General features: G+C 48.0%; 1 protein-coding gene across 1 annotated transcript in view; it reads right to left on the bottom strand.

Moving 5' to 3' along the window:
* Positions 1 to 9,011: 9,011 nt before the first annotated feature.
* Positions 9,012 to 24,531, bottom strand: part of TGFBI (transforming growth factor beta induced) — a 34,384-nt gene continuing 18,864 nt past the window's right edge. The window contains exons 7-17 of the mRNA XM_005557841.5: positions 22,854 to 22,995; positions 19,270 to 19,482; positions 18,311 to 18,448; positions 17,570 to 17,715; positions 16,634 to 16,770; positions 15,679 to 15,809; positions 13,267 to 13,391; positions 11,895 to 11,997; positions 11,252 to 11,331; positions 10,146 to 10,170; positions 9,012 to 9,648 (exon numbers count right to left, since the gene is read on the bottom strand). Of these exons, the coding sequence (XP_005557898.2) occupies positions 9,608 to 9,648; positions 10,146 to 10,170; positions 11,252 to 11,331; positions 11,895 to 11,997; positions 13,267 to 13,391; positions 15,679 to 15,809; positions 16,634 to 16,770; positions 17,570 to 17,715; positions 18,311 to 18,448; positions 19,270 to 19,482; positions 22,854 to 22,995 (1,281 nt within the window). The 3' untranslated portion in view covers positions 9,012 to 9,607. The remainder of the gene's footprint in view (positions 9,649 to 10,145; positions 10,171 to 11,251; positions 11,332 to 11,894; positions 11,998 to 13,266; positions 13,392 to 15,678; positions 15,810 to 16,633; positions 16,771 to 17,569; positions 17,716 to 18,310; positions 18,449 to 19,269; positions 19,483 to 22,853; positions 22,996 to 24,531) is intronic.

Genomic DNA, 24,531 nt, shown 5'->3' with positions numbered 1-24,531 from the left:
CTATACTTTCTAAAACTTCCACAAGGAAAAAGTGTCAATTTTGTAAAAAGAAAAAAGTTATCTTCAAAAGCAAAGAGTTCTGACTGTATGAGATATTAAAAGATACTAAATTAACACCAATTTATGTGGTGTGATCCAGGTGCAAGCACAGTTATGTAGATCAAAGGAACAGATATTGTAGCCCAGAGACACAAGCTGATACGAATAATGAAACATATCTCCAAGAAGGCAGAACAATACAATGAATAAGGAAATAATTGATACATTTCTGATAGTGGAATAAAAATTTCGAGGTGAAATTAATTCATTAAGACCCCGAATTTCCATATTAGAGGAAATGAAATTCAAATTGAATTTAAAAGTTAAAAATAACACAATAGACACATTCGGAAATAAAACTAAATTCACAAATACAATTTTTCTAAAAATCTGGTTAGAAAGATGACAAAAGGGCTTTTATTTTTAATCATTCACCTGTGTAAATTCTATGATCTTCAAACAAAGAGCTAGGTTACTGAAAAATGTGTTTGAAGATTTCCTTCCTGGTTGAGTTCTCTCGAGTATGTAAATACTAAACCATAAAGAAGGTGCTTCCATGTTACTTAAGCTCTCAGGGTTTCCCAGCCCGTGAATTCTCCAATATTGAAACAGTTTTGCCTGTGGAGTAAAGGTCGTCTACATTCCTGACATCACAGGGTTTCTCCTCTGCAGCATGATTTACTAAGCAGAGCAGTGCCGTGAGCTCTGAGGGCCTTTCCACAGCCCACCTGGCTATGGCTCTTCTCTTTTCTATCTTGCTTTTAGGCTGCCACTGCGCCACTGGGGGATAGCCTCTATGCCCTGCTGCAGGCAAAGGAACTGGGCTGCAGTTGGACAGCCTACTTCTTCTATGCTTATGCATGACCTACTGTGTGCAATGTCTAACGTTGATGCTTTGCGGGTAGAGGACTTGTTGACTGCAAGCAAGAAGCGCATGGTGCTGTGGAATTCAGGTCTGTATGAAATGTATTTTGAGTAGGGGCTTGATATCGTTTGGCTGTGTCCCCACCCAAATCTCATCTTTAATTGTTGTTCCCATTATCCCCACGTGTCACGGGAGGGAGCCAGTGGGAGGTAATTGAATCATGTGGGTGGGTTTTTCCTGTTATGTTCTCCTGATAGTTAACAGGTGTCACTTGATCTGTTGGTTTTATAAAGGGCAGTTCCACTGCACACGCTCTCTTTGTCTGCTGCCATGTAAGACTTACCTTTGTTCCTCCTTTACCTTCTGCCATGATTATGAGGCCTCCTCAGCCATGTGGAACTGTGAGTCCGTTAAACCTCTTTTTCTTCATAAATTACCCAGTCTTGGATATTTCTTCACAGCAATATGAAAATGCAGTAATACAGGGTTCAAGGGGGAATGGTCATCAAAATTGTGTTTATTGTACCTGTGCATTTTCCTGAGGAGAGGATCCACGGCTTTTATCAGGAGTCCCTGGCCTAAGGAAGACTAGGAATCCTGTTCTAGTCTAGAAGTGAATAGGATCTGAATGTAGGTGATTCCTCTCAAAGCAGGGCTGGGATTTGAGGCTACATCTTGGCTGTTCAAAGACCATGTTCTTCCTTAGTTCTCAGGCATCACTGAACAACTGAGGACCCAGGAGTGCTTATTCCTATACCCCTTCTTTTCTCCTCCCTCCACTATAGGGGGGACCAAGCCTTCTTCACTCCAAAGCTGGCTGAAAACAGCCCCTCTAGCAGGGCTTTTCCCCTCACTCTCTGATTCTGGGAGCCCAACAGAGAGCTGTCAGCAGGAAAAGGTCCCTGCATGCAGATGGCTTTCTTGAACTTGAATTATTCATAAGCTGTTGCCAAGAAGCCGCAGGGACTAACCCGCCCCACTGACAGGAGAAGAGAGTAGTTTTCCATCTGTTCATTCAAAAACTCATTTCCGCTCAAATGAGGATATTTAATCATAAGTCTTTCCCCTCTGTCTCTGCTACTACCAAATGTCAGAATTTCTTCTAACACAATTAGGATACTCGGAATGGGGAGAAACCCTCCAAGCATGAAACTTCCTCCCCAGAAGGGTTAGAGGGTCGAGTCACTTGCTAAAGATGAAGCAGCCCTTCTGCAGTATGACTCAGCAGTCATTTACCTGTTCTCTGGGCCCAGATGTTCTCTCTGAGCCAGGGCCTGCTGACCCAGGGGTGCCCTTTCTCAGTTAGGGCGTCTTAGCCAGAGAGGACTGAGGCACACATAGCTGGGCAGGAGGCTTCCCTGGGGATGGTGATGCCCACAAGCCACCCCGCTTTCCTGAGGAGACCCGAGGAGAGCTCCAGTTGCAGGCTTCCTCCAGCCCACATGCATGAGAGACCCCAGAAGAATACCTCAAGGGTCTGGAGAAGCCTCTTCTTCCTTTTTTTAGAGAGCAACAGGGGCCTGAATCCACCTTGTTGACTGAAGGAGCCATTTGTTCTCTGGAAACCAGGCTCTGAGATAGCACTTTTTGAATACGTACTGTGTGCCAGGCCCTGTGCTAGGCACTGGGTGGAGTCCCTACGTACCTCTGAGCAGCTCACCTCCTAGCAGGGAAGACCAAACAAGAAGTGGGGAATTAACCCAAATAAGTCCTTAGGGCTATGGCAGCACATGCATGGGGGTTTAGAAGGAGCTGCTGATTCTGATATGAAGGGTAAGACTGAACGAGTAGATTTCCACGTTTTCATATGCCTGTGGGGTTCTCAATCCCTGAAAAATGGCATCCATTCAAGCACTCACAGCAGCAAATGTATCCATCTCTCCTGCCCCCTTTCCTCCCAGCCCAGAGGCAGTCCTCTCATCTCCCCCGAGAATGCTCTTGCCATGGTTCCTGATGACATGCATATGGCTAAACCCATCAGACACATCAATAATTCACCTGAGTTGATGCTTGTCCTTTTTAAAAGGCTGTCCTTCCTCAGCTTCTAGGATTCCATATACATATTCTCAGACCCTTTTTGCAGGTTTTTCTTCCTCTTCCAGATCTCCAAATGCTGGAACTACCCAAGACTCTGTCTCAGGCTCCCTTCTTTCTCTACACTCTCTCCCTGGGAGATCACATCCAGTCACTCTTTTTAAATAGCACCTATATCTACTAACTCCCCAACACTCCACCTCAGCCTAGACCTCTTCCTTGACTCTAGGCTTGAATATCTAACAGCTTTTTTTTAACATCCCACTTGGATTTTTAATTGGCTTTCCAAACTCAAACTGTCCAAAGTAGATTCTTAGTTTTCTTTTACCAGTAGCTTCTTCCTTGCTCTGCATTTTAGAAAAAAATTGGCATAACCCTTTAGCTGGCTGTTTAAGGCAAAAACCTTGGTACCATTCTTGAATTCTCCCTTTCTCTCATGTTCCTCCTCCCACCCATATTCAAGTCCTATCTGTTCTACCTCCAAAATGTGTCCCAAGTTCCCCTGTGTCATTCCATCTCTAGTGTCACTGCCCTGGTACTCCATCATGTCTTGCCTGGATGACTGTAACAGCCTCCTAATTGGCTTCCCAGCTGCTACTCCTACCCTCCACTTCAACCCACTTTCCACACAAAACCAAAACAATCATTTAAAAACATATTTAAAAATTAAGAAGACAGTTCTATGTATAATAGCATCAAAAAGTATAAAATACTTAAGAATCAATTTAGCAAAGGATATGAAAGATTTGTACACTGAACACTGCAAAAAAAAAATTGTTGAAACAAATTAGGGAAGGCCCAAATAAATAGAAAGACATCCCATGTTCATGAATTGGAAGACTTACTATCATTAAAATGTCAATAGTACTCAAAGTGATCTGCAGATTCAATATAATCCATATCAAAATCCTAATGATATATTTTGTAGATAGAAAAAACCTACCCTAAAATTTATACAAAATCTCAAGGAATTCCCAATAGCCAAAACAATTTTGAAAAAGAAGAACAAAGTTGAAGGACTCATACTTACTAATTTTAAAACTTACTCCAAGCCTACAATAATCAAAACGGTATGGTACTGGCATAAAGACTGACATACAGACCAATGGCATAGAGTAGAGACCCCAGAAATAAACCCTTGCCTGTATGGTCAAATAATTTTCAACAAGGGTGCTGAGATCATTCAATGGAGAAAGGACAATCTTTTCAACAAATGATGCTGGGAAAACTGGGTAGCCACATGGAAAATAATGAAGTTGGGTCCTTTCCTTACTTCATACACAAAAATGAACTAAAAATGAATAAAAGGCCTACATGTAAGAACTAAAATTCTTAGAAGAAAACAGGAGAAAAGCTTCATGACATTAAATTTGGCAATGATTTCTTGGACATGACACCAAAAGCACAGGCAATAAAAGAATAAATAAATATAGTGAACCTCATCTAAATTAAAGATGTTTATGCATCAAAGGACACTGTCAACAGAGTAAACAGGTAACCCACAGAATGGGAGAAAATATTTGAAAATCATATATCTGATGAGGAATCAATATCAGAATACATAAAGAACTCCTAAGGTGCAATAACTAAAAAAGAAAAAACCCATTTAAAAAATGGGCAAATGAATCAAATAGACATTTCTCCAAAGAAGAAATATAAATGACCAATAAGCACATGAAAAGAGGCTCAATATCACTAATTATTAAAAAACAAAGCAAAAATCAAAACCACAATGAAATATCACTTCACACTCAATAGAATGGTTATTACCAAAAACCAAAAAATAACAAGTATTGGAGAGGATGTGGAGCAACTGGAATCCTTGTGCACTGTCAGGGGGAATGCAAAATAATGCAGCCACTATGGAAAACACTATAGCAATTCCCCTCCAAATTAAAAATAGAATTACCATATGATTTATCAAGTCCACTTCTGGGTATAACCAAACTAATTTAAAGCAGGGACTCTGACAGATATCTGTATACCCACATTCATTGCACCATTATTCACAAGACCCAGAAGGTAGAAGCAAGCCTAATGTACATTAAAAGATGAGTGGATAAACAAAGTTAGTGGTATATATATACAATGGAATATTATTCAGCCTCAAAAAGGGAGGAAATTCTGACACACACTACAGTATGGATAAGCCTTGAAGATATTATGCTAAGTAAAATAAGCCAGTCACAAAGAACAAATACTGATTCCACTTACATGAAATACCTAGAGAACTCCAATTCATAGAGACAGAAAATTGAACAGAGGTTATCAAGGGCAAAAAGGAAGAGAGAATGGGGAGTTAGTGTTTAATGGAACAGATCAGTTTTGCAAGATGAAAAGAGATTGGTTGCACAACAATGGGAAATGTACTGAATACCACTGAATTGTATGCTTAAAATAGTTGAAATGGTAAATTCTATGCCATGTTTATTTTACTACAATAAAAAAATCTGATCATTGCACATCCCTCTCTATCTCCCTCCCCCATCTAAAACCCTCCAGTGGCTTCTCATGGTCTTAAGGATAATGTCTAAAATTCTTAACACTAACTATGATAGTACTTAGCCTACGAGGCCCAGTACAGTCTGGCTCCCAAACCTCTCACCAGAGGAATTGTCTCTCTCCTCTCTAGCCACACAAAACTCTCTCACATTGTCTCAGAGGCTTTATGACACTATTCTTCAGACTGAATTCCCCAGCCTCTTCATTCTTCAGGTCTCCGTGACCTCCATTGCCTCCACAAATGATGGCGAGCTCCAGCACTGCAGGGACTGTTAGGGCCTGCAGGAGTGATAGGGTGCAGCAGCTCTGGGGAGCCTCCCCTAACAGGCCTGAGGCCAAAGCCCCGGCTGCTGCCTGACGCCCCAGGTCCCGTAGTCCTCTCCCCAGCCACAACTGGGTATGCTGTGCATGTTTTCTCTGCCTAAGGCTGTGTCTTGGGTTTCCCATGCAGGGGTGTGTGTGTGTGCGTGCGTGTGTGTGTGTGTATGTGAATGCATGTGCGTGTGTGTAGAGGTTGTCCCAGACTCCTCTCCTCTCCACCCACCACTTATTCTCTGGACAGGCTCTCTGGCTTTCTGGAATGGATGAGTTTCTTTCCCTGCCAGATAGGGATGGCCCAAGGTGGCCTCATTTGACTTCTCTGGACAGGCCTTCAGGCCCATCCCTCATTCCATGGCTTTCTCTCCTGGCTTTGAAAAGAGTTGTGAGCATAATATTCCAGGCAGCTCTTCTAAGAGCATAACATTGAATTATGCTTTCAAGCACAGAGGTATTTTCCTCTTTTTTTCCTGACATGAGTTCTGGGGCACTCATGGCTATTGCTAGTTCTTCTTAATGCCCTGGCACCATAGAAACAAGTTATGGTCTAGGCTGTGCAAGCAGAGACCTGGCCTGCAGGGGCTTCTCAGGAGGGTAGGGAATTTTGAGCCCCTCTGACCACCCTGGCATTCATGTCTGCTTGTCCATGGCTGCCTTGGCTACCCCTCCTGGCCTCTGGTATAGTAGGGCAGAAGGGAGAAGCGTGGTTAACAATGTGGGCTTGGGAGCCAAATGGGCTGGATTTGTGTTTCAGCCTCTTCCTATTTCGTGACCTGGCAAACTACTTTAGCTCTCTACGCTTCTATTTCTGCAGCAGTAAAATGAGAATTTTAATAGTAATTACCTGTGTCAGAGTATCAATGTAAGTAATAGAAAAAACAATGCATTTAGGTGCAGAGCCCAATACAGCAGGCCTCTCTGGCCCCATGACTGAGCTGGCCTCTTAGTTGGCCAATGAGGCCACGTTTAGGCCACTCCTGTCCCTTGTGTGGGAAAGGCATACCCTATCCTGGGAGCCCTCAGGGCCCAGTGCTGAGGGTCTTTGCAGTCCTCTCTACATCCCAGAAGGCTTTGTATTCCCAGAGTGACAGAAAAGACAGAAGAGCCCATTCCCCTTCTTCCTCTCCTTCCTTTTCCTTGGTTGGGGCTCAGTGGTCAGGCCTCAGGCAAGGCCTGGGTGACCTCCTTCTAGCTTGGGCTACCCTCTGGCCTTCTGATGGGGTGAGGCACACCTCCCTCCCAAAAATCACCCACCCCTGGAAACACACAGTGCTGGCCCCTCAGCTCTAAGGGTCCATCCTCCAGATGGCAGCCATAATTAATGCTTAGCCTGAGTCTTCATGAGAAAAGAAGGGGTGTGGATGGCTAGGAACCAAAAAAGGGAATGTGACCTTTTCTTGGTGGGAGAGGAAGGCTGCGCCTGGTCCTCAACCACAAGGAGTATTGCTCTCCAGGGAGAGTTTGGAGAATAGAGTAGAGCCCACATTACTAGGGGGTGGGGCAAAGTCAGGGCAGGGAGTGGAAGGGACAAATGAAGGGGAGAAGTGGAAACACATATCTTAGTGTTTGGCATTTATAATGGATCCTGTAGTGATTTTTACTTTAAATGTAAGGGTCTTTAAAACTTATGCTGATCACTTCTTTGGTTTAGGAGGTCGTCTTGGTAAAGTGCAGTGTGTGTATTTTGGGTGCTCAAAGTGAAGCATAGCATAGGATACCCAGCATGAGCAAGGCCCTCATTAGCCGTCCAAGCCCGCATGGCTGCCGGGGAGGTGGGAACAGCAGGACAGAGCTATGGGAGAGTGACAGGGACCGAGTGCACACCCAAAGTCAAGCTTTACCTCTCAGGACACCTTCTCCCTGAGCCCCCTAGCCTGATGCCTTCCTCTCCAGGTAAGTTCCTTCCATTCCTCTCATCTCCTCTCACTTCTGGGAGCTCCTGGGCATTCCTGCTTCCAAATTCTTCATTGTCTGTCACAGAACCACAGTGCTGTCCTCAGAGTCACTAAGAACACTCAGGCTGTAGTGCCATTATCTGGTTGACAATTATCTTCCCCCCCATCAGTAGAGAAGCCTCATGAGAATGACATGTCTATTCCCTAGGGTCTAACATGGGGGTGCACATAGGTGGCCCTCAACCAATATTTGTGGAACCAATGGATGAATGATTTTAATGGATTGATGTCATATCTGTCTTTCCTCAGACTGGAAGCTACTTAAGAGAGGGCCTCTGTCTGCCACTACCATTGCTGTATTCCCAGCAGCAGTGGACTGTCCAGCAGTAGTGCTGGGGATCTATCTTTGGGTCATTGGTTCCATGAAGTGAAACGAGCTCCGCCTGCTGGAATGAATCAGCCTTGGCAGCAGGGGATGTGGGTGGGAAGGAGGTCTGTCTCCTTCTCCAGGAAAGTGGGCCAGCCCACCTGTGGGAAAGACACAAATAAAAGCTCTCAGGTGCATTGATCCTGAGCAGTCCCAGACAGCAGGATAAAAATAAGGCCACCTAATGCCGTACCAAGCATTTTATATAGATCATCTCATTTCATCCTCACGACAGACCCATGGAGTAGATGTGACAGACATCTCCCTATTACAGGAGACTCTGGAAGGTCACATGACTGGCCCTAGGCCACACAGGTAGGCGGCAACCGCACCACAGCCACATGACACCACCTCTCAGAGTGCTGAGGATATTCTAGATGCCAGCAATTACAGGAGACAGGGAAGGAATCCGAACGTGGGTTGGCACAGAGGGGATGGGCCTGGAAAACCTGGACTTGTTCTGTTGTCAGTGGTGGCCCCTGAGAGTCAGGAGGCGTGGCCTGCAGTCCCAGCTCAGCTAGTTTACGTGTTGCCGGTGGTTCTCCCTTCCCTGGGCCTTTTCATCCGCATAATGGGATTGTGCTGGCAACCACTTCACAGGTTGGTGCTGAGGATTCAAAAGTCCAGCACACAGGCAGGGGATCACCATGCTGGAGGGAAGGTACTTCCAGGTAATAAGAGGAATAAAGTGCAGGGTGAAGGGAACACGGAAAACTTGAAACCCCAGGGCTGGAGGAGGGTGAAATAAAAACCTGTTGGGCAAAGACAGGCTCAAACCCCCATGAGTTGTCTGGGTGTCTGAGGGCTGGCTGCTGGAATCTCCCCAGAACCATCCCTCGGGGCTCTTTGCTGAGCTTCTCCAGAGCAGAATTGAGGTGTGAAGGAGCATGACCTCAGGCCAGCACACTGTACCATGCACACGAGACGTACGTTTCTTTGGTTTTATTATTACAAACACACCATGGCTCTGTCACAATAGGGAAATCTGAGCTCTACATGCTCTACGTACCATTTCTTTTCTACCTGGACAGGGCCCCATAAAAGCGTCCAAGCCATGTGTAGATGCGAGACACATTTGACAGAACAGTTCAACTCATAGCTTATAATGATGCCATTTCTCCAGCTGTGCAAGGGCTTTACAAAAACTGTGCCAGGACTTCCCATAAGGCTGGATTGCTTGATTCATGTTTTACGAGCCCCATAATACTGAAGCTCCTTTTCCAGGGACTTGGCATAGGCAATAAATTCCACATTTGGGATAGGTCCTTTCTGGAAGCGAATGTCAGGCAGTGACATCCAAGTTTCTGCATGCAGTGGGTTAACAGCCATGTTTAGAGGAACACAATTTAAAAAGTACATCTCTCTCCCTCCTCCCCCACCTGCACAAGGCTCACATCTCATTATGGTGCGGCCCATGTACATTGAAGTGTGATACTTGGTTTTGAAAACATTCAAACAGTCTCTGTGGAAATCTGAGAGAAATTGGCGGGGAGCTGCCGTGGTGCATTCCTCCTGTAGTCCTTCATGCTAATGCTTCATCCTCTCTAATAACCTCTGATAGACAGGGGCTGAAAAAGAGACATTTGTAACATCAAATAGGTGCAGATCTCCCCATGTCTGTCTAGGACATTGTCAGAATCTCAAGGACCGGGGCCAAGCGGCCTCCTTCTGCCATGCTCTCCTGCACATAGCAGGTGCTTTGTGGTTTGTGAACCTTCACTCTTACTCAAGGCCTGATGTTCTGGTTTTCTGTACCTATCAATTTGGAACTAGATCCTCACGATGGGCTCCTGCCAAGCCCTTTGCAATATTCCCAGACTCCCTAAACTGAAAACTCACATTAATCCTAAAAGGTTGTTACTCTTATTATCCCCATCTTACGGAGAAGGAAATGGGGTGTTCTGGGTCTGACCCCAAGTCACCCTGCTGTTCTGACTCCAAAGGCCAGGCTTGCTTTACTGCACCATGATGTTCTTATCTACATACAGCAGATGGCAGGCTTGGGCTTGCTTGGGGGTAAGGCCTAAACAGGTCTGCAATGACTTCAAACCCAGACCAGACTTACCTAGCCGCACAGACCTCTGGGAAGCCTGAAAGAAAACACAAGGTGTCAGGTTTTCTAGTGAAAGTTATACCTGCACCTGCTTATGATGATGGCTTTGCCTATTGCCACCCCTACTCAGAAAAAATGCTGGGGTGAGGAAAAGAAAGGGGAAGGTGGAACTTATAGGCCCTGGGGAGTTCCTCAGGTGGCCTTGGCAGACATAAGTTGTGCAAGCCCCTATCAAGTGTGGCTTCAGGTGGACATTCCTAGGAGACCCCCAAGCCAGGCTCTCCCACTGAGACTACAGCCTAGAGTTGAGGGAGCTGGGGCTGCACAGGGGTGGCCTCAGGAGTAGGAGTTCAGGGCTAAGAATCCTTGTCGAGGGCACTAAGGAGACCCCTGTGTACAAAAGTGAAGTGACACGGTAAGCTCCAGGCCTCTGGGTTCAGGACCGCTCCCTGCAGCCTCTCCTCTTGAAGTGCAATCCTTCTGTAAGGCACCTCACATTCCCACGAAGCTCCACCTGACCCAAAGCAGCAAAAGAGCCAAGCAGGGCACTGAGCACTGGGCAAGCTGGGGAGCAGGAAAGGAAGCTCAGAAAGAGCCAGAGAGGGTTTGAGAGGGAGGTGAGGCTGGGGCAAGGAAGGGATGGCTCCACACACATAGCAAGCCCAGTATCCCTGATCCAGAATCCACACAGTGCCCAGGAGAGCCCCAGCCTCAACCACGATGGGCAATGCCATGGACAGCAGAAAAGTGACCCAGAGGCCCGGGCTCAGGGCAGACCTGGCCACTGTAAGATGAGCTTGGGATGGGCTGCCCTCTTGGGCAGATGGCTTCCAGAGTGTGTCTGTTCTCACCAGCAGTGACCTCCCCATGATCTGAGGCTCAGAGGCCTCTGTGTGAAAGCCTGTGCTTTGGCCCATGAAAGTCCAGGAGTTGCCTGGGTTCTTTACTCTGAATTTGACACAGGTTGGGGCTGAGGATGCCCCAGTGGGAGTGGGGAGAAGTTTTAAGAGAGCCCTGGGGAGCAGCCAAGGAAGACAGGGGCTGGAGAGGCTCCTCTATGGCCCAAACAGAGGACCTAAGGCTGCTCGGGCGAGGTGCAAATCTAGCAGGCATCTTACCCTGGAAAACGCTGATGCTTGTTTGAAGATCTCAAGCGCAGAATCTGCAAGTTCATCCCCTCTTTCCTGAGGTCTGTTGGCTGAAGAGGAAAGAAAAGGCAGGTTTGACCAGAGAGAAACCAATAGCATGTTATTCATAACAACCATGACTGAGGGACACTGGTGGGCTTTCTGGCTCACATTTCCAAAGACATGTTTTCTCTATAATGTTTCATAACTCATGGTAGAACTTGGCCCATGGGGAGAGAGCACCAAGAAAGGTGAATGCACACATGAGGAGAGGCAGGATGGAGGTTCAACTGCACTGGAGGCAAGGAGCACACACTGATGTGAGATGCTGTAAGAGGAGTGCTGGGAATCGTGATGACAGCATCCACATGAATACAGAAAACTGGGCTGTGTCCGAGGGGAGCTAACACAGCTGGGCAACTCCACAAAGAGCAATGCATCCTCACATTCCTTAGTGTGGTGCATTCAAAACCAACAGCTCCCAGTTCACTCTGCAATCAGTCACATAGGCACAGTTTAACTATCACAATTACGTGTTATTCTGATCATTGTTTGGAACAGTTTTTCTTCTCTCCACCAACTGCCACGTGGAGAGAAGGACTGATTGTAGAGCCAGTGGGGATGCGACACTTACCCGGAGGCTGCAGAACATTGGTGATGACATGGACCACGCCATTTGTGGCCATGATGTCAGGCTCAGCAACAGGCTCTTTGTTGACACTCACCACATTGTTTTTCTAAAGGAAAAACAGAGAGTAGTGGTTGAAAGTAGAGCACATTTATTTTATTCACTCAGCAAGTGTTTACTGAACACTTTTCATATGCCAGGTCCTGTGTAAGACTGGGGATACTCTGGTGAATGAAACAGTCCCTGCCCTTGACAGACCTTCAGTGTGGTGGATTAATTCAAATCTCCTGTGTGGATTTAGCACATTGCAATTTACATAATGCTCTTTTGTGTGATCCACTTAGTCCTCACAGCAGTGTATGATAAGGAGAGTAGATATTATTGTCCCATTCAACAGAAGAAGAGACTGAGACTGAAGACAGGAGAAGTGCCTCTTTTAAGCTAAGTAGGTGGAACAGCTGGAAATGGAAGCCAGGCTTCCTGCTCTGGGCAAAAGTCTCCTTCCATTTTGCCTGGGTGCCTGACTTAAGATTTTCTCATAGGAGGCCCACCCAGGGCAAATATATCTCAGGCCTTCCTGAAGGGTCCATGCGACAGACTCAAGGGGGTAGGAGGCACAGAAGCCTGTGACAGACAGGACCCCAGCATCTGAAACCAGGTATGAGGAGATTGTTGAGCGACCTGCTAAAGTCAAACAAGTCATGCCCATGTCTACCTCCCTACATGCACATCTTCCTACACTCCTGGTGAGAAACTGGTGAGCAAAGGATGGCTGAAGACCAGGAGAAAGGAGCAGAGAGCAGAAACCAGCCACACACTGAAGAGTGGTCCCTCCACAGAGGGGTCAGTGGCCTCTTCAGGTGCAGCCAGGGAGATTTCTGGAGCTCGGCTGGGTATCTGCTCTGGGGACAATCTTAGCGCAGTTCCAAAGTGGAATGTATGTCATCAATGTGCAGAGCAAGGGGCTCACAGAGCAAGTGTCAGAACTCAAAAAGCCTCTTGGGATGGTCTGGTTCATGGTACAACTCAGTGAACCCCTGGGTTTAGGGGGGTGGGATGGGGTGAGTGTAGAGACTGATCTCTTCAGTCACGTTAGTTGCCTACCATCTCCTTAACAGAAGGAAGATCTAATAGCCTCTTTCAGATGCCAAATCAGATGCTCTATTCCCATGTAAATCTGGAAGTTCTTACTCATGTTAACTACGATCTCACTTGATTTCCCTGAAGACCCTCTTCACATTTCTCTTTTTCTTTGGATGAATTACACTCAGAAATTCGGGCTGCATCTTGAAGGTGTGTAATGCCATCCCGGGGGTGAGATATGTCCTGGAGCCCTGGTGGCAGGACACAGCCAGCCTTTGATTTGCAGGACACTCACCAAGCTGACTTCCAGCTTGTCGCCTTGGAGAGACTTTAGCCGCACCAGGGCCCCGATGCCTCCGCTAACCAGGATTTCATCACCAACGTGGTATTTCAGGATGTTGGCAAGTTCCTTGGCATCTCCTGCAGGTTGCGGGAAAAGGAGATAGAGTTAATCCCAAGAATGGTAATTAGCCTGGTCAAGGAGGGCCCAGAGGAGAAGATGTAAGTGGTCAGCCCTGAGAAGAAGAACTCCCTGCCCAGGGAATAAGCACTTATTAAGCTCCCAGTGTTACTCAACGTTGTGACCCACAGTCTGTCTAATGGTCAGAGGATACAAAACACATGTTCATGACCACAAATCTGCCCCTGCAGTCAGTGGGCTTCTGGGTTAAATATGCTCTCTGGGATGCTGGGCTCCCTGGCTGCTGAGAAGGAGTTAATCCATACTCCTCTGTGAGTATGACTCATGTTTCCATGAGATAAATATTTGCTTGGAAAGCTAGGGACCTTTCCAGCACCGGCATCTGGGACGTTTCATCATCAGCATGGCTCCCGACGGTTATAACACAGTAGTGCAATATTTACCCATTCTGCCCTCAAATGCTCATTCTGTTTGAGACGGCTGTTTCCTGAAGGGAGAACTTAAAAGAGTAGACAGCTGTACTGTGGAGGAGCCACGGAGCCGATGAGGTCAGGGCTGAGGGGGATATTCCCTCCGCAGCATCTCTCCTCGTCACGTCTCAGCATTCCTTTCAGCCCACATCAGTGTCTCCAGCAACTGGGGCAGACACTGATTGCCCATAAAGGTGCACAGGCATTTCCCAAATTAAGTGTGGGAGGTCATTCCGAAAGTTTCCAGCTGCCCTCTCATCTCGGATACTCCCATTACCAGCCAAATGGCTAAATTTCCCCAGGGCTTATGAATAGCTATTTCCAGCATCTTGAAACTGAGAAGGGAGGAAGTTTTAATGTATTTTGGAGAGTTCACTTGGTTATTGACAAATGCACATGAGTGCCAGAGGACGGAGCCACTGGGTACCAACCAATTTTCAAACATCCACAACCCGGAGCTGACAAGGTTCCCCTTCCACAAAATACTGCCTGGAAGTGCAGAGCCACACTAACCCCTGGGGTGCATGGGATGTCCTTTCAATATCTCTAACACCTGGACCAACATTTAACACCCTCTGTCCCCCAGGGGTGCCTCAGGCCAGGGGGAGGGTGTGTTAGGGAAGCTTTCTCCATCCCCCTCCTCAACTCCCACATAATTGAAAATGGAAAGAAAGCCAAGCCAGCTCGGGCCACCTGGGGAATATTCCATTCTTGCCGGACAGAGAGAGGTTGAGAAGTTTATGTTCAGAATGAACTTCTCCCCTCTCCTTAGGAATATACGTCAGCATCACAGACACAGGCATTCATTTAGCAATAAAGAAAATTAAACATGACACAAATTCACCTTGGAGCTGCCTGCAACCTGAACTTTCTATTCTGCTCGAGAGCAGGAAGGGAGGTGTAGACAATGTGGGCCCCAAGGTTTGTCAAGGTCCTTCCTCTTCCTCCTCCTTTTCCTCAGTCTCACCTTTCTGTGAGAGCGGAAGCATCTCTCACAGGCATGCAGCTGAGCTAACCACTGCAACTCCCAATGCCGCTCCACTCGCCCCCATCGTCATGGCTATTATTGACCAGGGCTGTGTGCCTGGCGCTGTGTGTGGCATCCTATTTAATCCTCACAACACAGGCTACAAGATACTCTTACCTTCCTCATTTTTCTTAGCCACTTGTAACCACTAGATCCCCTCCCAAACATCCTCAGCTAGATCTCTCAGAGCCATGACTAACTTCTTGGGAAAGCTTTTGTCTGGAGGGATTGTCAGTGCAGGTAACTGGCTTCATTATCACTGTGCTCATAGGTCTCCAGCGGGAAACATGCCTCAGTGACTGGGCTGGTCGCAGCCACCCTCACTTCTTTTCTACTCCTCTCTGCCTGGCTTCTGCCCAGGAGACTGAGCTCTATAAACTGCATCAGTGGGCTCCCTCCTGCTCTTGCATCAGCCAACGAGAGATCCAGATGGCAACTGGAGAGAGGGAGGCTGGGGCGCTGAGTGACCCTCCTTGTATGGTTCTGACAGTGGCTGCACATGGCTTTGGCTGCTGTTCTGTGCCCTTGTCCAAGGCCCATGACCTCCCTGGTTCCTGCTCTAATCCTCCCATTCTCCCAGGCCTAGGGGTAGTAAAGGCTTCCCAGGGTTGCTAGTCCCTGGTTGGCCTCATTCTTTGCTAGTTCCTTTAATCTCGCCCACTCTTCCACAAATAGTCCTATCATTAAACCCCTTCAAGCCAATCCCTAATGTGCCAACTGTTTGCTGCTGGGGCCCTGAGGGATCATTACTTTAGAAAAGTGGAGATGTGTACTTAAGTTGGTCTTTACCCAAGAGTCTGCTCCGTTCTCTTGGTGGCAGGGCTCGGAAGGCTTCATTTGTGGGAGCGAAGACTGTGTAGACTCCTTCCCGGTTGAGGGTCTCCGTCAGTCCTGCAGACTGGATGGCAGCTACCAGCATGCTGTAGATACACACACAGAAAATGTCATCTGTCCTGGGGGCCGAGAGGTATTTTCCTTAAATACTTCACCACTGGGGATAGTAGAGCCCAGACCGCTGGAATGCTCACACCTTGGTTTTCACACTCTCCCTATGTACAAAGAGGGAGCGATTCTAGGCTCCATCTCCTCTCCACCCAGCAAAAATGCTAAGCTCTGTTAAATGGCCAGAGGTCAGAGGCCACGGGAGAAAGGTGGTAAAGAAAGGACAGAGGTATGGCTGACCCAGAGACTAACTGAGCCTCCAGGGATATGATTCTGGGAGGGCAGAGGGGTGTGGTCTCCAGGCCCTTGTGCAGGTGGCTGAAGTCAGTGACAGGGAAACATTCAATGTGACAGCACTGCGAGGTGAATGAGCAAGTCAGAAATGGAGATAGCAGGGCAAGAAAACAAACTCACAAGGGTGCTTCAGTTGCAATAAACAGATACTGCACAGAGAGTGAGAGACTCATCATGCCCTGTAAACTATGTGCTCTCGGCTCACTTGGAGCTTTACAATGAGCGAGTGATGTTTTCCTTGCACTTCAGTCATAAAAATGTAGTCCCCCCTCCCTGCTTCCCACACATGTGAGGATTACACTCTCAGAAGTAACCCTTCTTCCTAATGTAAGCTTTCAAGGCGACCCTTCCCTTTTCCCCATCCCAAGTCTGGAAGGTCACAGCAGTGCACCACTAGTGTTCATTGAATCCCTAAGGTAGAAGAAAGCTTGATAAGTAGCTGGGGCCCCACATCCCACTCCAGCATGACCACTGGGCAGAAGCCCCACCCGGGGATGGAACTAATTACCTAAAGCGATTGTCTCCCTTCAGGACATCCATGACAGTCCCCATTGGGGGGGTCAGCACCCGGTCCATTGTGAACAGGGTCCCGTACCTCCCTCTCTTGTCGTGGGCCGCGATGCAGCTGTTCTCAATGCACAGGCTCTGCACAGAAGACGGACAGAGAAAGAAAGGACTGGTTATCCTCCCACAAGGGGCCTCCTGATTTGTTCAGAGCATGTAGCAGGGTCATCATCCATGAAGATGAAGGAGTATATATTGGGGTGGGTTATTAAGGCTGGGATAAAATGATGTATTTTCTCAATAAATGGTCTTCCTTAAGGAAAGAATGGCTAGAGAGGCCCCAACAAAGTTACAGAGGCCCCATAATGAGAATATCAGTTACACATGAGGTCCATTGACAATGTTCAAATAAATAGATTGAACCCATTTATTTATTTGTTTAACAGATGATAGCCATCTTTAGTCAAATGGTGCTGGTGGATCCCAGGCAAGAGCTGTGTTGAGTTGTACTTCCTATTTGATTTCCAGGGTAACTGTTGGGTTTGAAAACAAAGAAGATACAGCAGAAGAAAGAAGGCATCTTTTGGACCAAGGAGGGCTGTATTTTAGTTTAGGGGGCTTCTCTTCTCATAAGCTCAGAAGGAGTCCGAACTCCATCCCTCCTCCTAGATGTTCATTCCTAAATTCAAGAAGGACTTGTTCCTTCACAATAAAGGTTGGGTAATTGTGTGGTTTATTCTCAAAGGCCTCCAGAAAAAGAGATTCCAGTCCTTCTGCAGGATCTCATTTTGGTATCAATACTTTTCCAGAAATTATTTCCTTCCTTTTCAGCAACCAGTCCTCATGCAAACTCCTGCTTATTGAGGACATTTTTTTTACACTAATAGAAGTCCCACAATATGGAGCTTCCGAGGAGCATGACTTAGGACCCAGAACTTACATTACGATAAACAAAAACTCTCAGTTTTTTGCCGCCCAGAGTTTCTAGGGTCTGTCCATGGTACAGATACTTAGAGGCCAGCTGGTCTTTAATTATGTGGTTCCGAAGCAAATTCCTTGTATGGGCATCAATTGGAGGGGTTCCATCTGCAAGAAAGGGTGTGGTTAAGTCCAGAGAGATGTGCTCCTGCAATGAAGAGAGTGATGAGAGATAAATACAGTGAAAAAGCCTGTCTGTCCTTGAGTTTGGAAACAGGGATTGAGAAACCAAGTGGAACTGCCAATATTCCTTAACATCTGGTATCTTCTATGGAGAAATAAAGAAGATCCAGATAATCAAGGGTGTTTGGGGTTTTGCCCTAAAAGGGAAGGGCAGGCACACATACAACTTGGCCCCCTTCTCTGCCTTCCTGTGGCTGCAGCTCAGCTGTACCCTCACTCTGACCTCTTGGCTATACATTGGCAAGCGACTCTGCAAATAGAAAGGCAAGGGAATGCTCTGCTCTCCCAGATGTCAAGTCTTGAGTTCTGAGGAATGGCTCCCCAAAGGCATTCTCTGCGCTGCCTAATGAAACAACAGAGCCTCTGAAGTTTCTGCTGAAGTCACATCTGCTTTTAGTTGAGCTGAGTGGAAGTTCTAATGTCCCATGGGGTGCTGTAAATCGGAGAGTGTTGTAGAGGTGACAGGAGTGGGGAAGCTGCCTCCAGGGACAAACCAACGGGGATGTCTTCCCCATGTTACCTTTGAATACAGAATTCAGGGGAGCCAGGAGGGTCAACCGCTCACTTCCAGAAAGATGAGTGCCGAGGCCGGCTTGTCTGAAAAGGTCAATGGCTGTGGACACATCAGACTCTGCAGCCAATTCAAATAGTGTCTTGGCTACAAGGAAGGAGAAAGTGGGTTCAAAAGTTAAAAATGCTGTTTTCATTTATCATTCATCCACCCCAGGGCATGACATACATCAGCAGGAATGTCATCTCGTGAGTCAACAACCCCTCTAAACACTGCTGGGGCCCAGCGGGCTCATGTCATCAGGGGAACAGTCGCCTAGAAAATCTAACCAGTCAGGAGGAGAGGGAGGAGAGGTGAGCTCAGTTAGGCAGAGATCAGCCGCTGTCCCAGGCCCTGTGGGCTGCTTGGTCAGGGCACATTCTAACACTGGGGAGAAAGACAGTCTGCGTGATGGCTTCTGCGGTGTAGATAAGGCCAGCAACCACACCCATAGAAACATTTTATTTTTTCCTATGAGATTTCTTCACTCATGGACAGATCTCACTGGAAGACTAGAGTGGGGTTAGGATTCTGAATGAAACACAAGCCAAAGTCCATTCAGTCATTCTAACTGGGTCAGTGACCATGGGACAGCTTGGGCACTAGTGAAAAAGCACATGCTCTGAGGTCAGCAAATGGCCCTCTTTGCCCATCCACAGCAGGCAGATCTTCTGAAAGGCCTCTGCGATTGTGTCTGTCTCCAGACCCCTTCAATGCTCCCCACGGCCTCTCCACTGCACTTGCATGCCTGAAGCTCAAGATGCATCAGTCTGGTCACAACCCACACATTTGCAGTGGCCGAGAGGCTGTGAGCTGAGTCCAGGCAGGGAAGTCGCCCAAAGATCCCTGAATTTCCCCACCCCCGCCACAAGAGATGGCAGAAGGGATGGTGGGCCAGGCAGGGCCAAGACCCTGGAGGCCTGGCCTACCTGAGTCTGGAATGAGTAGCTCATCAATGTAGTGGATCACCCCGTTGGTGGCCAGGATGTCTTTATTGGAGATGATCGCCTTCCCATTGATGGTGAGCATGTCCCCACTGCAGCCCACCTCCAGTGTCGTGCCCTCTAGGGTCTCCAAGGACAGCCCCGCAACGATGGCTTCGGCACACATAGCTGACTTCAGGATGTGGTTATTCAGCAGGTCTGGGGGCCAAACAGACTCAGGTCAAGTCAGAATCCACTCCAGCATGACCTCAGGGGCTGCTTGCAGCCTGCCCACGCTGTGAGGATCCTGTTCTCTCAGATGAGGACCCTCAGATGAGGCTGGGGCACCACAGGGCCCAGATCCTCCTCGCCTCCTGCCTGCTGTCCTAGAAAACCAGCTGGGGCTCTGTGGTCAGACTGCCTGCTTTGAATCCCATGGCCACTTTCCAGCTGTGGGACCCTGGGTAAATCATTTAGCCTCTTTGAACCTCAACTTCCTCATCAGTCAAGTAGACATAAGAATTGCGTTCATCTCCTAGGGCTGCTGTAGGGTTGACATGAAATTCTGAACGTAAAGCACTCAGCACAGTGCCTGACAACAGAGTAAATGCTCAACAAATGTTAGTGATTAGCTTATTTGTAGCTGAACTTCAGGGATACAAGAAAAACTCAAGAGAGCCTACCATGGGATTTTAGAAATCCACTGACCTTTATAACAATGTAAACTGTAGTAGGAAAAAATGACAAGTGTACACATGACATGCTCTGAGGTCAGCAAATGGCCCTCTTTGCCCAAGGGTAAAAAAAAAAAAAAACTTTATTTATTCAGGTTTCTGTTCATTTAGCCCAAGGGTCCACTAGCTGCCAGGATATATCTTAAGGTTTGGTGATCAGTAAGACACGGCCTTTGCCATCCCATTCACCATACCCATAAATAATAAGTATGATCATTTATTTGCTTGTCCAAGTGCTACGTTAGGGGGCAGGGCAGGGCTGAGGCCCGAGGGGGACTCCCGACCCATCATGACTTCTGCTGGCCTCCATTGCCTCGGAGAGCCCAGACAGGCTGGACAGAGGTGAATGTAAGGACCAGTCAAGGAGGAAGAGCCCCTCCCCACCCCAGGCTGAGCAGGTGGCCTGGACTGCTGCTCACCAAGGCCACCGAGGCTCTTTGTCCCACATTCTCACCACGGAGGCAAGTTTCAATCTGATCCCGAGTGTGGGAACCAAAACCACACTGTCATGGGCAGGAGGAAGCTCTGAGGCCCTGCAAGGCATCGGGCTGCTGCAGACGAGTTGATGGCCTTGAAAGCCGGTGCTGGCCACATTCAGCCAGAGGGAAAGAAAAACGGTGAGAGGGCCTATGGGAATGAGGCCTTGGGGACTGAGCTTCTCAGAGAAGGAAGGTGAAATCCGGGGTGTGGTAGAGGAACCTGCCAGGGCCACTTGGAGGGTGAGCAGGGCCAGGGCTGGAAACCAGTCTTCAAACGGGACATACCACTAGCCCTGGCTGCTTCTCGCCTGCCTGCCTGCCTGCCAACCTGCTGGTAACAGCCCAAGACTGTTGGGTGTGGGGCAAGGACCTCTTCCTTCCAGTCTGCAGCCACGGCACCAAACAGAGTGTCCTCACTCTGAACCAGCCAGTTATTGATTAGGAAAAGGCAGATTTGCAAAAGGGAGGAAGTAGGGGCTTTTTTTTCTTATAATTTATAATAAGGAGTTCTTTTTTTTTTTTCTTTTGAGAGAGTCTAGCTTTGCTGCCCAGGCTGGAGTAGTGGCACGATCTGGGCTTATTGCAACTTCTGCCTCCCAGGTTCAAGTGATTCTCCTACCTCAGCCTCCTGAGTAGCTGGGATTACAAGCGCCTGCCACCACACCCAGCTAATTTTTGTATTTTTAGTAGAGACGGGATTTCACCATGTTGGTCAGGCTGGTCTTGAACTCTCGGCCTCAAGTGATTTGCCCATCTTGGCTTCCCAAAGTGCTGGGATTATAAGCATGCCCGGCCTATAGTAAGGAGTTCTGAGGTCTCCAAAGCAAAAAGTCTGCTCTGTAAAAACCATGTTTTAATAGGGAATACAGTTCTAAAAGCCTTTGGGCCCCTTGAGGCTGTGTGTGTCCCAATGCCTGCCCTCATTCCCCATTTTGTGCTGTGAGTATCTCTGTCATTGCAGTCACCAAATCAGATGCCAGCAACCTCTTTTAAAGCCTGCCGTTTCTACTGGGTCTTAAGTTCCTTGGAGGCAAAGGCTGTGTTGTATTCATTTTCATGGCCTCTGTCCCCAGTGCTGGCCAGGCACATAGAGGTACCATAATCATCTGGACACAGAACAAATCCTGTCTTCCCATCTGTGCTTTCAGAAATATACCCTTTCCCATCCCTGCACAGATAGAAGGAGAGCACTTTAAATGTATAGCGTGTCTGAAATGCATTAGACATTTTATACAGCACATTGACAAGGTGGGTTTAAATAGATTCAAAAGAAATGAAGTGATCCTGGAATATGTTTGAGAGGAAAAGTGTGATGGGGTGCACCAGAGACGTGGGGCATACCCTGCGTTTCAGGGGACTCAGGCAGCAGCTTTGTGCTCATGGCCTTTCAGAGGTCCTGGAGTAGAAAGGGGCAGGGTGGGGGAAGGCAGAGTCCTCCTTTCTCATCTCCAAAAGGAAAACATGTGAAAACACGTTAGCTCCTTCCCTCTCCTGCAGCAATAATCAAGGCATTGCCTCACTTAGCGGCTCATTGAGGAGGGCATGATGAAATCTGAACTGGAGAGTCAAAAGTTGACTATGACTGTTTTTTGTTTTGTTTTTCTTGTTGTTGTTGTTGTTTTGAGATGGAATGTTGCTCTGTCACCCAGGCTGGAGAGCAATGGTGTGAACATGGCTCACTGCAAGCTCCACCTCCTGGGTTCAAGTGATTCTTCTGCCTCAGCCTCCTGAGTAGCTGGGATTACAGGCACCCACCACCACGCCTAGCTAAGTTTTGTATTTTTAGTATAGATAGGGTTTCGCCATGTTGGCCAGGCTGGTCTCAAATTCAAGACCTCAGATGATCCGCCCGCCTCGTCCTCCCAAAGTGCTGGGATTAAAGGCGTGAGTCACTGTGCCTGGCCTATAACGGGTTTTTAACTGTAATTTTGGTTTATCCATAAGGCCCTTAGCCACAGAGAGGAATGGTGAAGAGTCGGCGTGAGGAATTCATTTCAAGGGTGCCAGTATCTGTCACCTCCACACCTGTAAGCTGTTGCTCTACCTGTTAGCCTTGCTCTGGCCTTGGCCATTCGATCCTTTCACTCTCCCTGTTTCTGGCCAGGGCCAGCTATGGGTCTCTAGCTATGTCTCTCTTCAGTCCAGCTGTCCCCAGACAAAAGCTGCTGGATTCTGTACTCAGCCCTCAGAGCAGCGTGGCTGCTGCAGAGACACAGTTAGCTGAAGCAACAGGATAGGATGACCCCAGCCCATGGCTGCAGTGGACATCCTGAGGGTCACCTCATGGCAGGTGGCATGTCCATCTTGGACTAGAGCAGGTGCTGGGCTCAGTCTAGCTGCATAAATGAGGCAGCAGCAGGAGCCAAAGGATGCTCACCTCTCAGGGCTTCTGGGTCACCCAGGATACGGTTCAAAGTCTCACTAGGGATCTTCTCGAAGGCCTCATTGGTTGGGGCCAAGAGCGTGTACTGGCCATTACCTTCAAGCATCGTGTTGAGCCCTGATGCAGCCACAGCAGCCTACGGGGAGGACAGAAGATGGAGTACTCCGTGAAGACTCTGGCATTCCCCACAGAAGATGCACACACAGCTTCGTTGGTTCCTCGCAAGAGCTCAAGGCTTTTGCAGAAGCCCAAGATGAAAACAGAAGCCAAACCCAAGCTCACCAATGACCCCCGGGGGCCTTGCTGGGCCTGAGCTCCAGCCAGCCTGGTCATCTTTCATGTCCTTAACCTGTCTTTCCTCTTCCTGCCCCCAAGTCTTTGTCCCTGCTGTCCCCTCTGCTCTTCCCTCTTTCTTTGCTTCTCTGATTGTATTCCTTCTTCCACTAAAATATCATTTCTTTGGGAGGTCAACTTGGCACACTTCCCACCTCATCCCACAGCCAGACAAAGGTGTGTCTGTCTGCTGTGCCTACACTCATGGCTTGCAGCCCTCCTCACACTGTCACTCAACAGTTATTGGTAATCACATACATGAGCCCATGCATGGAAGGATCACACCACCCATTCTCTACACAGCTGCCAGAAGGATCTTCTAAAGGCCTGAGTGCTTTCCTGCTGCTCCCAGGATGGAGACGGACTCTTTCCCAGGTCTGCAAGTCCTGGAGGATCAGGCCTGGCCACGCTGGCCTTGCCTTTGCCCGTTGTATGCCCTTCACATGTGACCTGACCCACTGGCCTCCCCCTTGCCCTTCCTGCCCTGAGCCTTCACTGGGTGTGCTCTTGCCCCAGCATTTTGTATAATGGACCCATTCTCATCCTTTAGACTGCAGATCAAAAGTCACCTCTTCCAGAGAGACCTCCCTGACTTTCCAATCCTCCCTGCACTACTGTCACTCCCTATTTACCTGCCCACTTGACAAAAATTATCACAGCCCATGGCTACCTTGTTGATTTGTTTGTTGTCTCTCTCCAGATAGAATACTAGCTCCACTGAGAATAGAACTTTGCCTGCCTTGTTCACCTCTATACTCCTGGAACATAGACCCACCTGGGAAGTAGCAGGTACCTAATAAGTATGTGTTATAAGAAGGGAAGATGGGCACAATGGAGGGTCAGAAGAGGGAAGGAAGAAATATTTACCAAATCTAAATAGTAAGAGGAGGGGACGCAAAGGGATCAATTGCTGTTCATGTGCTGCCAACTATGTGGGAACATCATTTTCTTGCAGATCCCTGCCCTTCAAGCAACCCAGAAGAAAAGCATGGGAGAGGAGCTTAGAGACCCAGGCTCCCAGCTAACAGCCACCCGCGCCTGCGAGGCCCATTAGTGCCAGCCGGCCCCAGTGTGTTTGTCTCTCTGTGTTGGAGATCTCTAGGGAGGGACCACCCCACTCCCACTTGTATCCTTTGTGGTTAGGAAGTTCTCCTTGAATCAAGGCAAAAACCCTGACAGGGCAGCCTGCCTCCACTTCCTCCTGAGCAGCCCTTGCCAAGAGGAACATGCCTTCCCCTCCAGTTGTAAGACAAATGCCTGCTGGGCATGGGGGAAGGAACCGTATTCTCGTGGCCCCAGAGCAGTCAGAAGCCAGGCTGGAAATCAGACCCTTGACTTC

The sequence above is a fragment of the Macaca fascicularis genome, chromosome 6 (genome assembly GCF_037993035.2).
Source record: "Macaca fascicularis isolate 582-1 chromosome 6, T2T-MFA8v1.1".
NCBI classification, from domain to species: Eukaryota; Metazoa; Chordata; class Mammalia; order Primates; family Cercopithecidae; genus Macaca; species Macaca fascicularis.
This window is presented reverse-complemented; position numbering and strand designations above follow the sequence as displayed.